At 34.6% G+C, this 14,706-nt stretch overlaps 1 protein-coding gene across 2 annotated transcripts in view; it reads right to left on the bottom strand.

Annotated features, from left to right (window-relative positions):
• Abcd3 (ATP binding cassette subfamily D member 3) overlaps positions 1 to 14,706 on the bottom strand; it is an 82,348-nt gene that overhangs the window by 29,511 nt on the left and 38,131 nt on the right. For both annotated transcript variants that reach the window (XM_087213159.1, XM_004841235.4), the window contains exons 8-16: positions 12,468 to 12,524; positions 10,426 to 10,568; positions 6,786 to 6,855; positions 4,053 to 4,122; positions 3,868 to 3,965; positions 3,674 to 3,765; positions 1,387 to 1,475; positions 1,230 to 1,302; positions 2 to 65 (exon numbers count right to left, since the gene is read on the bottom strand). In XM_087213159.1, the coding sequence (XP_087069285.1) occupies positions 2 to 65; positions 1,230 to 1,302; positions 1,387 to 1,475; positions 3,674 to 3,765; positions 3,868 to 3,965; positions 4,053 to 4,122; positions 6,786 to 6,855; positions 10,426 to 10,568; positions 12,468 to 12,524 (756 nt within the window). The remainder of the gene's footprint in view (position 1; positions 66 to 1,229; positions 1,303 to 1,386; positions 1,476 to 3,673; positions 3,766 to 3,867; positions 3,966 to 4,052; positions 4,123 to 6,785; positions 6,856 to 10,425; positions 10,569 to 12,467; positions 12,525 to 14,706) is intronic.

The following is a 14,706-nucleotide window of genomic DNA, read 5'->3' as shown; positions in this document are numbered from 1 at the left end:
CTTCAAAACTAAGATCTCGGATCAAGATATCTCCATTTGGTGTTGCTAAAGGAACATGATCAAACCTATAGAGGAAAGTAATAAAAAGAGATAATTTTTTAAAATATATAAGGAATTCATACAGCTTAACAGCAAATTTTCAAATAACATGCTTAAAAATGGGCAAAGCTGGGCTGGGGATTTAGCTCGGCGGTTTAGCCTCCTGCTGCACAAGTGCAAGAACCTGAGTTCAATCCCCGGTACCAAAAGAAGAAAAAAAAAATGGGCAAAGGGCCTAAATAGATACTTTGTAAATGAAGAAATCTGAATGGTAACAAGTATATGAAAAGGTGCTTAATACCTCTAATCACAGTGATGATCACCACATACTAGGTATGAGGCCAAGATAATTGTCAAAAAGACAAAAGGTAAACGTTAGCAACCTGTGGAGATAAGGGAACACTTACATACTGTCAGTAATAATGTAAATTAATATAGCCATTATAAAAAACAGTATGGAGGTTCCCTAAAAAACTGAATATAGAACAAGCATATCTGGCAATCCTACTTCCAGGTAGCTATGCAAAGAAAATAAAATCAGTATCTTAAATAGGTATCTGGACTCCCAGGATCACTGCAGTATTATTCACCAAGCCAAAATATGAAAAATATCTAAATGTCCTTCAACTGATAAAATAAAAATATAGTATATGAATAAACATACACACAGAGGAGTATAATTCAGCCTTAAAAAAGGATATCTTGCCATTTTTTTTTTTTTAGATGGAAGGGGCTGAAAAACAGTACGGTAAGTAAAATAAGCAAGACACAAAAAGTAAAATACTTTATGATCTTACTTGTATGTGGAATCTAAAACAGTCAAACTCACAGAAGCAGAGAGTAGGATGGTGGCTGCCAAGGGCTAAGGGAGGGGAAACGGGGTTGATGCTGGTCAAAGGGTATAAAGTTTTGGCCATGATGTAGGTTTTGGAGACCTAATATAAGGTATGGGGACAACATTTAATCCACTCTGTACTTGAAATTTCCTAAAATAGATCTTAAATTCTCACCACAACAACACAAATGATAACAATGTACAAGTGATAAATGATTAGCTGGAATGTAGTGACCATTTTATAATGTATATATAATCAAAATAGCAAGTTGTAGACCTTGAATATATATAAATTTTATGTCAGTATCTGAAAGCTGTTTTTTAAAAAGGATAATTTTGCATTCTCTGTCCTTACTTTATAATGTTATCAGCAATGATGATTTCTCCAGCACCAGGTATCAAGGGGCTGATTTGTACTCCTTCAACACCTTAAATGGAAAATAAGAGATAAAGCATCATACTGTGTCAGCAAAAATAAAGTTGTGAGTTCAAACTGTGACATTCATATTTACCCCTTTCCTGTGAGACCATTGTGCGTTCATATTTGCCTTGATTTAAATCCTTCAGTACTTGCATTAATTCTGTAATCCGAGCAGTAAAACTAAAATTTTAAGAAAAGGAAACTGTAATCACAACTCTACATCATTATTATAGCTTTCATTTTATATAAACCTAACTGCAGTTCCTAAAATTATAATTTGGTTTAATAAGAAGTCACATCAACATGAACTATCAATGAGAATATATACATGTTCTCTTAATGTTTCAGTAAGAGAGCAGGAACAAGGACAAGGGAAGAAGTTTCACAGAACCTTCACCTCTACAAAATGACATTTCAGTAATTGGCAAGACAAGATGGTTACTTGCTGTTAGAATTTTAAGGAAGATTTTTATGGACACTACAGAAGGACAATTGCTAGTGCATTCCAGACACAGAAAGTACAGTTCCTAGGTTCCTGCTAAAGGCATGTGTAAAGCTGGCCTTTCTGTCTAAGGAAAAAATATAGAAAATTTATCCAAGAAGGCATGCTGCCTTCCCACAAACAAGGAAGAGTTGAAGGTATTCCCTCTTCTTACCCTGAAGAAGGGAAAGGGTAAAGAATTCTTCCTATTCAGTGGAAATCACTGGGGCAATAGAGAAATCAAAACAAAGGACAAGAGGTTAGAGAGTATAAAAATGACATGATGATCAAAGAGAAAGTACTCTGAGGCAAATGGGATTTTTTATAAATAACAAGCAGAAACTTAAAGGAAACCTTGGAATATGATGGATATATTTATGGTCTTGATGGTAGTGACGGTTCCACAGGTGTATCATTTATCTACATATTAAGTTGTACACATTTAATATGTACAATTTTAATATGTCAGCCACATGTAATAAAGTGAATTAGAAGAAAGTGGCTTAAAAAAAGAAACCTTGTCAAGGAAAAGATTCACTCCACATGCTAGGAACTATAAAGCCATGAGAAATGTTACTAACAAGTAGGAAGAATGTCAATATTCTCAAGAGAAAAACTCTTCATCATGGTTTATAACTTGTCTTGCCATGAAGATTTTAACTGTCACAGAAGGAAAGAAAATGAGGAAGAAATATGAAGTCAGGTTTTATGGTTTAGATGTACAATGCTCCACCAAAGCCTCATATGTTCAGAGGTGGGGCTTTTTGAAGGTGATTGGATCATGGGTGTGCTGTACTCATCAGTGGATCAATCCACTGATACATTCACAGCTAATTTGCTGTTTAAGGCTGTGGCATGGATGAAGGTGGTTCACAGGAGGCAAGACCTGAAAGGATATATGTCCCTCCTCAGCTCTTCATTTCTTGCTCTGCTTCCAGGTACCATGATGTGATTATCTTTCTCCCTTTCCTCAGTGGCAGGCCCTTCTACTATGCCATTTCTGCCTTTGAGCCTGCCAACAAGGGACTGAAAGTACTGAAACTGTGAGCCAAAATAAACTTCTCCTTTAAGTTGTGGGTATTAGGTGTTTTGTTCTGGCAAGGAATCATAGGCCTAGGAAAGCTCTTAAGTCATCAAATGTCCCCATATAATCAGAAAACTATGATGCTTTTTAAATTATGGTGGGGTTTTTATACTATGGGTATAGTATTAAAAAAGTATAAAAAAGTATAGTACTTTTGCATTAGAGTTTGAAATACTGACATACAGTATTCAATTCTGTTCCATAGTCTAAAAACAATGTTACTACTACGTAACATGACTAAATCTATAAATGCACCTATAGATACCAAGTTAATTTTCCATATCCTTTCATTAAAATCAACCTCATCTCTGTTCATTTATTTTGCTAAGAAGCTGGTATCAAAAATATGATCTAGGGCCAGGGATTTATCTCAGTGGTTCTGCCACCTGCCTCGAAAGGGCAAGGGCTGGAGTTCGATCCCTAGTACCAAAAAAAAAAAAAATGATCTAAGAATGACAGAACAAAGAAGTTCAAGTGAGAAAATCCTACTCATTAACTTAAATTTCTGTAAATTAAGAACAGACTGCCATTATTCATCATTTCCCAACTTATCAAATGCCAGAGTCTATAAAACAGACACTTGAGAATCACTAATCTAATGTAAGGCTCAAAACAGCTGTCTTCAGGAAACATGAAATGTTCGCTCTCAGAAAAAAATATTCCTTAATTTTCTATCAAAACCAGTTTCATACAGTAGGAAATGCTGCCCCTTATCTTAACCTCAACATAGCACATATTAAGGACATTAACATATTAAGGACAATATGTTTCTAAAAATTATTTGCTGCAATTGTTCATTACTACTAATCTTACCCAGCCAATCTAGTCATTTCACGGCCAGCCAAAACTATTCGACCCAGAGCTTGAGACATTCGCAAAAGCATCCTTCCACTTTGGTAGTAATCCTAAAATAGAAATAAATATTAGTTTTCACTTACATTTCTAAAATTAAAAATAAGACATTTTAACTTTTTAAAGTTTTCATTCTGTTATTACTATTACTTTACCTCTAGAAGCTCTGAATGTGTACTTCTGAGATGTCGTGGATGAGATAAATCTAGGAAAGGACGACTGACAACTACATAACCGACAACAGTGGCAATGTCTGAAACAAAGCAGTTAAGATTTAATGTTACCATTATTTCACTTTTGCCACAAATCTCATTACACCATCTTTTTAAAACATACTTACATTTGGCAATTATGCTATCAATGAAACCCATAGAAAACCGAAACAAAATAAAATTATGTAGGTGTTCCACCTGGCAGAAAACAAAAACAAATAAATAAACAAAATATATTTTTTCTTTATATATATATATATTTTTTTTAAATCTATCATGATGAAGTAACAAACTACGTAATTCATTTATTCAATATTTTCTGAATGCCTATGATATTTGATTATATTGCATACCATACTTCGTTGAATACAATGTTGATCACAGAGCAGATGCCAAACACTTAATTTTTATGGAAACTATACAATTTTAACAATGTTATATACTCTTACATGTAACAGTATAATACTTGTATTTATACTACCAGATGCATATATCCCAAAACTGATTAAAAAAATCAAAGCAAAAAAAAAAACCAGAGATGAGCTGATTAGAATAAAACATTAGCTATCCACAGAGGCACTCAATGCTTTGATGGAGACACCTGGCCTGTCCCTTCTCTAAAAATTACACTGCACTCAAAACAGAATCCTAAAGTAAATCAATGTCACAAAGCCTGCATCTGTAGCTTTGAGTATGCATTATGCCAGATTTACAAATCTGAAAATGTTTTTCATTCTAGTTTTAATGTTTTCAAATTATCCATATATCAGATTATTGAAGGTGCTGCATGTTCTGGCACTGAACTCTACTTTCAAGTTCATCTGCTTCTACTTTGTTCCTTCTCACTGAGCACCAAAAACACCGGTTCCTCACACTCCTATCTTAATGCTTTCTTCTTGCTGTTCCTTCTGTTAGCAATGCTTTCTTCCTATTCACATTTGTGACTCTCTCACTTCATATGAGCTTCTGTAAACGTCACCTCCTCAAAAAAAGAAGCCACTCTAGTTAAACTAGCTACACAATAGTCCCTATCACATTTTATCCTGCTTCATTTTTGGTCACAGAATTTATTACTATCTGAAATTATACAGAACATCCAGTTGGTTACATATTAGCTGTCCCACAACAAACATTCAGGCTTACTAAGTACAGGGTAGCACATTCTTAGTATATTCTCCAACAAGAACAATGTTTGGAATATTTACTCAGTGAATACTAAGACAAACCCTAAGGTAATAGAGTTTAGATTCTAACATAGGAGAATAACTAGCAAACAAACAGGGTAATTATGAACTGCAATTATAGGCTTTTAAGGAAACAGATAATTAAAACAGGAAGCAACTGTCATAGGCTATTCCAAATAAGCTGGTCAGAGAAGGTAAAAGCCTCAATGAAGTATTAATATTTGGGCTGAAAATCTATAGGATGAGAGTAAACAAGCCATGTGAAAAGCAATCTGGTAAACAACATTCCCCAGAAAACTGACTTAAAAATGCATTTTGTCAGTAAGTATGCCAAAATATCAGTCATATTAAATAGAGTAAGGCAAAAATTCAATTCTGAAGTAATTTAAAATGACAACCTCTTCAATCTTTCTAAATAACCTAAAATATATGTGCAATTCCACAAACTTCCATTAAAATATTAGCTCCCTGAAGGCAGTTTTTTTTTTCTTAAGTTCTTTTATTGGTACATTTTAGGTATACAACACAATTACATTTCTCATTGGGATCTTGTACCTTTACATGATGCATCTTGGTTCTTATTTTTTCCCCATTCCTAGCCCTCCCTTCACCCACTCCATCCTTCCCTATTTACAAAGACTTTATTTCCATTTTTTCCATTTCTCAGCATTTTTCCTTTCCCTTCTTTCCTTTCCCCTGCCCCTCCCACTAACCCTACCCCTTTGGACCTTTTCTTCCTATTTTGCATTATCAATTATTCATTCTAACCATTGGTACATTTTAGGTATACAATATAATGACATTCATCATTGGAAATTTGCACCTTTACATAGTCTCTCTTGGTTCTTATTTTTCACCCTTGCCCAGCCCTCCCTTCAACCCCTCCATTCCTTCCTATTTACAAAGATTTTGTTCCTATTTTTCCATTTTCTCATATTAAGTCCATTCATGATTATGTCATCACCTAATTATCATTAGCATTCAATGGTGGCACCCATCCTGTACCCTAGATGGCAACGCAGTATCTTTTGAATGAGTAATGGATAAAATTACTTGAATTCAAATTTTCCAAGTGGGAAGTAAATTAAAAATGAAGTATATCATTCATAAAACAATGTTTTTTATTCTAAATCAAGGGTAAGAAAACTAAGTCCCATATTCCTGATCTGGCACTGTCACTGGTTTCTGTAAATACAGTTTTATTAGGATACAACCATATCTCTTAATTCATGTATTATATTGTATATAGGTACATTTGAGTAGCTGAGCTGAACAGTTGCAACAGATTGTATGAACTGAAAAGTCTAAAATATATACACATTATATACAGTATTATCCTTTAAAAAATGTTTGCTGACTCCCACTCTACATAATAATCTTCAGTGTATTTTCATGACTGTTACAGGAATAAACTATGAGAGAATCACTAAAGCTGTCAGTAAAACTCCTTAAGCAACTACTGTATCTATCCATTTATAAATGGAAAATTTAACACATTGATAGTTTTAAATCTCATTTTAATTAAAAATACAGAATAAAATTCTTGATAGCTGTTTAAAAATAAGAATAGTCAAGATATGTATATATACATAATCATATAGATATGGAGATATATATCTTGGCACAGGCCAAAAAAGTCTTTGCATAAATACATGAGCCTCAAGTATGTTGTCTTACCAGTTTTCGGAAGACTGAGTAGATTGTCTGCTTTTCTCTTTTATTCCCATTATAAAAGGCAATTTCTTCGCTATTAAAAAAATAATTTAGCAGTTAATTTCAATGTTATTTAATCCTGAAAAATAAAACACAGTATTTGATGACTGAATGTTTGTATTTAAAGCATATTGTGACTAAGAGCTAATCTGGTGCTATACATCTTAAACCAGGATCTATACTTGAGATCCTATTTCTAGCCCAGCTTATCAGGTCACAGGAGTATGCGCCTGACAAGATCATAGGCTGGACTTGCAACCTATGCTCTAGGTAGCCTGGGTAGAACAGATATAATGGGCTAACTCTCACAAATTCGAAATAAGAGACGAACATAGACCAGAAGTTAAAGTACAGACCAAACAAAGAATAATAGTTGAGAAAAATTAAGTAGTGATACCATGACATACATACAGCCTTTGAAAAGCAGAAATGTGGGCTAAGTCCAGAGCCAGCTTCTAGGAAGCCAGTATGCACTGCTATTCTTACCCTTGGAAACTGCACTGTTGTGGTTTGGATCTGCAGTGTCCCCCCAAAGGCTCATGCACTGAGACAGCGTTTGTGGAAGGTGACTGGATTATAGGGGCTCTACATCCGACTTACTGTTAAGAGTCAGGGCCTGGTGAGAGGCAGGTGACTGGGGGTGTAACCTGGAATGGTCTATCTCCTTCCCCAGATCTTCCCTTCTCTCTCTGCTTCCTGGTCGCCATGATGTGAGCAGCTTTCCTTTGTCAGACCTTTCCAAAATGCCCTTCCTGCCTTAGAATCTGCTGACTATGGACTGAAACATGAGCCAAAATAAACCTCTCCTTTTATTTGTGGGTGTTGGGTATTGTATCTCAGTGAAGACAAAGTAGCTAAGACACCACTATATCTTCACAACAGTTCTCCTTTTCTTGAGCTGGCTTGAATAGATCTACAAGGGTCACAAGGATCTTGACTAGAAAAAAAGGAGGTCATTGGAGTAAATTTGTTAAAGCTATACAGCCAGCAAATCAAGGAGCTAAAAATTAAAACTCCTAAAAAAACCCCAAAGTTTAGTCTTTCCAACATGTAAAAACAACACGAACTATCCCAGCAAAATACCTCTTATAGCAGAGAAAAGTATTTACATGGAAGTCTATAAGACACAGATGAAGCAATCTTCAATAAAAACAGTATTTCTTATAATTAATTTCTTTCCCTTAAAAATTTGTTTTTTATAAGCTACTCCAAAATGCACCTATATTTTTTCCATTATAAAAAAGAAGTATCTACTTCAGCTTCTTCAAGTAAAATTAATTTTCCATAAAGATGCATCACTTTTTGTTTCGTTTTGGCTTGGGTTTCTGAGACAGGATCTCTCTATGTAGCCCAACCTGGCCTTGAACTAACAGTGATCCTCCTGCCTCAGCCTTGAGAGTGCTGAGATTACAAGTGTGCACCACCATACCTGGCAGATGCATCACTTTTATTTATGCTTCATGGTTTCTTTAACATAATGATACAGATCCCCAGATACCAGAATCCCAAGTACAAGAATCCCAGGGCATGCAAATTCAATAATTCTATACCTATACCTACTTTAAAAAATTTCCTTCTACCACCTCTGTCCATCTAAGCCTATGGAGGAAAGTAAAGATTCTCCTTCTCCTGAACAGAGTCCTTTTAGTCCTGATTAAAAACCTGAAAAGAATGAAAATCCTAGAATACTGATGGCTGCCTAACATCTTTTCTTTCCCAAGTACCTCTTCCTAAGAGAAACCAAATGTTCTTAAAGATTATCTATCCTTTCCTGTGCATCTTACTGCTTTTTACTGACTCTACCCCATTCATAGGGTACAGGTCCCAAATGGTCTTTGGTTGTGATTGCTTTAGGCATGGACAAGTGTAATTTTGCCAACAGAATGTGAGGGAAATCTGGCTGTAAACCTTTTGGTAAAGTTTTTTCTTCCCCCTCTTTCTCTCTTAAAGACACACTAGAAGAAATGGCCACTTTTTGTTTCTAGACCTTTCTGCAAGGGAGAGGGGCTAGTGAAACCTGGAACTGCTTTTGTTATCTCGTGATTCTAAGAAGAATTAACAGAAGAAAGGAGTAACATACAAAAGAGGGCAGAGCCAAAAGAATATCCAACAAAAGCCAGTCTTGATCCTGCCGGGCCTGAAACTGCTTTGTGTTATGAATTATTATGTGAATCAGTAAATGTCCTGACTATTGGGGAGTTATGAGCCATATGTTGTTTCTTATAGTAAAAAGCATCCTAACTGCTATCACCTTTCATTTACTTGGCAAACCATCTCTCTGTTTCACTCTCTTTTCCTTTGCCTTCTTAAGAGTGCAAAACTCCATATAAAACTGGTTCTGTTTTAACAATCCAAGCAAGTAAGAAAAGAGGGGACTGTTAAGAGAGTAATTTCCTAAGTAATGTTTAAAATTCTTATAAGGTAGCCTACAGAGTATTGAGTAAATATTAGGGGCCTCAAAATTGACTTAAGGTTGACAGATGAGAAAATTCATTGAGTAGTTGGCACCATATCAAAAAGAATCCTTATAATAACTCTGTATTACCCACTATCATAAATAAGAAAAATGAGGCTAGGAATAACTTGCTAAAATCATATAATGTATAATGGATAAGTAGAGGAGGTGACTTTGCAACTAGTATGGCTGGCTCCAAAGCTTACATTTTTTCTTCCTATTGTAGATTTTAAAGTTATCTGGAAAATAGGTAGAAGCACAGCAAAATAGGTAGAAATACGCAGTAAGAGTGAAGACTGAACACTGCAAACATAGTCTCAAATTTAAAATATTTGTGGATAAACTGAGGCAAAATTTTCTTTGAATAAGTACTGTATGCAAATTTGATTGTACCATAATTAAATTGCAATTGAAATGAACAGGAAATTAGTCAACAGAAGACATAATGAGGGATACAACATGGTTAACAAGATAAAAACATGTGAAATATGGAGGATTACAAGTACTTTACAAAACTAATGTAGGGGCATTAAAAAAATACAAGACAAAACTCAGCTAACATTGTAAAATAATCATATGGTTACTGTGTTCCACGAGCTTGAAAAAAAAATGTACCCTACTGTAACCTTTATAAAAGTATTACTCACATTTACTATACACTAATCTTGTCCCCTTCCCACAAACAAAAGCTAAGACCCTGACTGGCCTAGACTACACCAATTGGTAAAAAAGTTATTTTTAGAAACCAGCTTACCCCTATAAGTATGATGTATACCTTAAACTATCTTGCAGCACCACTCTGCTGCTAAGACAGCTTTTCTTCTACTTCTTCTGTATTTGCTACACTTTAAATAAACTTTTGTTTCTTCCTATACCAGTCTTGACTCCTCCATTTTCTGTTAAGAGTCCCACTTCATTATTCTTCACTGGAGTGAGGGCAAGGACCCGAAGAGAGGCAGAGGGTCACTCAGAGACAACCACCCCCCCCCCGAGACAACATTAATATCCTTCAATAATATACATTTTCAAAACAAGTAAACACATGCACTATTTCAGTAACAATACCACCAGCATTTCTGAAATCAATTTAAATTAATCACTATCTATAAAAATGAATTTTCAGTATAGCATTCATACTCTCCTTCTTACCTATTTGTGATGAGCCGGGAATTAACATACCGATATTCACCTTCATACTTTTGCTCAGTTACTGTCATCCTACCAATGGGCCTTCTGAGTCGAGTTAGGAATAGCCCAGAGACAAGCAAGTAGGCCAACATGCTTGCGGGGCCCTATTATCATTGACAGAAAAAGATACACAAAACTCAAGGATAATAAAGTTCACTAGATGCAAACATGTACAATTTCTATATTTAACTTCAATGACTTTTGAGAGAAACTGCTGCTTTGGTTATTTTTCTGTTTCTTTCCTGAGAAAGTACACACCAGTCTAACTTCTACTCATCTACTCTTTCAACTACTACAGCTCCTTCCCCAACTCTCCCTCATTTGTTCACCTAAACATTCCTATTTATAGTTCTTACTTTTTATGTGGCATATAACATTCTTCTGTTGAAATTCTTTTAGATATGCTCATATAATTCTGTAAGAATTCTCAGATCCCTTTTTTGGTTTTTCTTTGAATGTCAATACTAACTCAGGTTCCTTTCCTAGCTCTCATCTCACTCCAAATTTACACCTCTAGTTCCATCACTTTTACAAATCCAAGACAGTATCACCAGATAAGTTCCATACACCTTCAGCTCACTACTGAGTAGGTACCTCAAGCTCAACTCCCCCAGACAATGTCTACCTGCCTTTCCTGCTTGTACATTTTGCTTCCAGCAACTAACTTTGTAAAATGACTTTACATCCACTGACAATCCTAAGAAGCTTCAAGTCTACCTTTTCAAGATCACTGTAGACCTTCCCTTCATTCTTATATGTATATGTCCTGTGCTCTGCCATATTGAAACTCTCTTCTCAGAAGGCCATTCAGTGAGGCTGTTCTTCTGTATGGCAAGCTTGCTGTATGTAACAGACACCTTTCTATCTCTTTATAATGCTCCAATATCAGCTCCAATTCCTCTAGGCACTAACTACTTCATTGAAACATCCATCATTAGACTTATCACACTATGTTATCATTGCCTGAATAACCCTTACAACATATTGGAATTTCTCTACCTCCAGAATTTACCTTGTCATTTCTATTATCTAGTATAATATATGTAAAATACAGCGTATAGTCAAGATTTTAAAAAATTAAAGCCAACTCAATGGATTCAACAACTATTACAAATATGGGCTACATATCTACAAAGAGATAACTAAAACTGCTTTTAAGAAATGCAGAATCAAAAAAAAAAAAGAAATGCAGAATCAGATAACAGACATACTGTACATTGAGATAATTTAAATAAAAAAATGTAAGATGTATATTAGGGCATAGAGACAAGAGAGATTATTAAATCTATTCACCCATTTATATAGTGAAAGAAGCTATGAGAATGATTAAACTTGGCTCATGGGATAGCAAAAGGTTAGAAAGATAGACAAGAGAATTTAAATTAAAAAACTGTTTTATCCAGTGCTTTGGAAAGCAACAAATACCCCTACATAGATTATTAATCAAATACAAAATGCATGTATACATACACACATAGATATATACAGAAAATAACCACACTATTATATGGCTGTGTTATAAATATATAACATTACTTATTAAATGGCTATAGTTAGACTTTAATAAGAATACTCAGAGAAAATTTAAAGGTGATTCTTGTCATCACAAATATCAGAGACAGGTTGATAAGGCTCATGGGCTAGCCAATAATTTAATGTTATTATAAAATATTTTGAAACTATTATACTCATTCTAAACATATTGCTGATATTTTAACATTCAAATTTTATATTAAAAATGGCTCTCCAAATTTCTTTAGACATTAGTTTGCAAAAACAAATGATATTATCTTCAGTGTTTAAGTACTTCTGACTAGTGCCATAAAAAATATTTCAAGTATCTGCCTTAAGAGAAATTGAAAAGAAAAATTAGAATATTTAAAAAATCTTCAGTACATAATGTGAAAACATGTATTCTGAAATACAAAAAAATTCTTAGATCATCAGGCCATTCACAAGACAGTAATGTAGCAATTTAAGTGGTACAATAAAAGTGGACTCACCTGAGCTCCAATTGCACTTGTTAACTTGAAAATATACAAAACTATGTCTAAAAATGGCTGTAAAGTAAATCAGAATATACAGAATTAGACCAATGAAATAGATTGGCTAGGCTAGACTAACTCATACATATTGAATATAAAATATTCAAAATTTAATACATAATTATGAACATGTACAGTTCCCACATAGCACAATACACTATACACAGATCAATGAAGGCACAAAAAATACAGTTCTTATCTCAAGGAACTTAAAATGGTGATGGCCTGAACAATGTCTAATGACCATTAGGTGGGAGAAATGCTTATTATTTTTCATCAAAATAGCTCTTCTGTAATAATTACCAATTAGTAAGTTAGTAATATGCAATATAATATAAAGACACTGAGCAAAGTTACCCATTTTTAACCCCAAATCTGCTATTCACTTTTCTGGTTTCTAATCATCTTCACCCATAAAATGAGAGGCTCTTTCTGCTGCAATATTATTTGAGTCAATTACTTTATTAGAACAATTATACATTGAAATAATCAAGGGGGCTCATTAAACTAATTTTGTGATATAAAACTCAAGCTTCTAGAACTAGAATACATTAAGGTACTGCTCCTCATGTAGAGACAACTCAACTAATGTACTGTAAGTAGTGTACACCTGGAAATGTGTTTCAGGGACTGCAAATTGTGTTCATTCATTGTAAGTCTATAGCTACCCCTTTCAACTAATATCCACATTATTACAAGATAGATAGATGACTTGGTTTATGAACTGGTTAATGCTAGGACCTACTTTTTCTTTCCATCTTTTTTTCTTATATATTAACAAGCTAGAAATACTTGTAAAATTCAAGTACATTTAAAAGTTATTGATAAGTTATGCATGGTAGCCCATGCCTGTAATCCCAGCTTCTCAGGAGGCAGATGGATGAGGATCACAATTTCCAGAACAGCCTGGGTAATAGAAAGACCTTGTCTCAGAATAAAAGTTTAAAAAGGGCTGATGATGTGTCTCAGTAGTACAGCCTGCCTAGCACCCCCTTTCAGACACACGCGCACACACACACACACACACACAGTTACAGACAAAAATATCTCATAATTTAAATGAGATAAATCAGATGTTTCAAATAGCAAATACTGTAGTACGCAGTGACATTATAATTAATTTGATAACACTCTTCTCTATTGTAGATGTGGTAAGACCTGAGTGATAGATTTGCACAAGTGCCAACATATAAAGAACACATAATAATTTGTCTATGAAACTGGCTATACAATTACATGAACAATTTTATACATCCACTTAGCCTTACCTTCCTCCACATCAAGAACAAACTTGAAACATGGTAAAAGATAAGATGCATTACTGAGGTACTGTAGCTGTCTGAGTTCTTAAGAGTTTGAGATTAGTTAGCAAAGGCTTCTGGAGAGTTAAGAAGGAAGTAAAAAAGTATCTTGCCTATATGCAAAGAGGAAGATCCTATAGATACACACTTTTCCAAGAATCTCCTCTCCTCTCCATCCAGCTACATGGTTGAAACAGGAACATTCCTAGTGTTATAATATGACCCAGTCCCTTATACACAGCTTTTCGTCTCAAGAATGGATATTTGGGTCAATTGTAACCAGAGGCAAAGATGCTATATCAGTCAGTTTGAGACAAGCTCCTACTCCAGACTAATGGTAGTCATGTGGATTCGAGGGGAAAGTGGAGCATCTCAGATGATGATGTGAGGGATGGGGGGCAGACAATCTTATTCAATGTAGGAGACAATGACAATGAAGATGGTTTCATGAGAAGACTACAGAGCAAGTTTAAGGGTGGTGAGCAGAATGAGATAAGAAAGAACTGAAGAAATTATCAGGAAGACAGAAACCTGGTTTAAGGCCTATCAGAATCAAGAGCTTTGGCAATATTCTGAGAAGAAGAAAGACAGTAATCAGAAAACTAAAATAAACTTACTTCTTGTAAAAATTTTTGACAACTTAAATGATCTATTAGAATACTATCTATTAGATACTGAGCCAAGGATTTAGCTCAGTGGTGCCCAAGTGCAAGGTCCTCAAGTCAATTCTTGGTACCAAAAAAAAAAAAAAAGAACTACAAAGAATTAGGGATACTGATACAGAGAAATGGGTAGGAAGCCCCTCATCTAGATTTATGGACATGGAACTGGAAACATAAATTGATCGTCAATTTGTAACAACTGTTAGAAATACGCAGGTCAAGAGATGAGAATTT

The sequence above is a fragment of the Heterocephalus glaber genome, unplaced genomic scaffold (assembly GCF_053883595.1).
Source record: "Heterocephalus glaber isolate CG9 unplaced genomic scaffold, H.glaber_assembly_v1.0 deba00001442, whole genome shotgun sequence".
In the NCBI taxonomy this organism is placed as follows: domain Eukaryota; kingdom Metazoa; phylum Chordata; class Mammalia; order Rodentia; family Bathyergidae; genus Heterocephalus; species Heterocephalus glaber.
The sequence above is the reverse complement of the archived record's forward strand: the minus strand, read 5'-3'. Positions and strand labels throughout refer to the sequence as shown.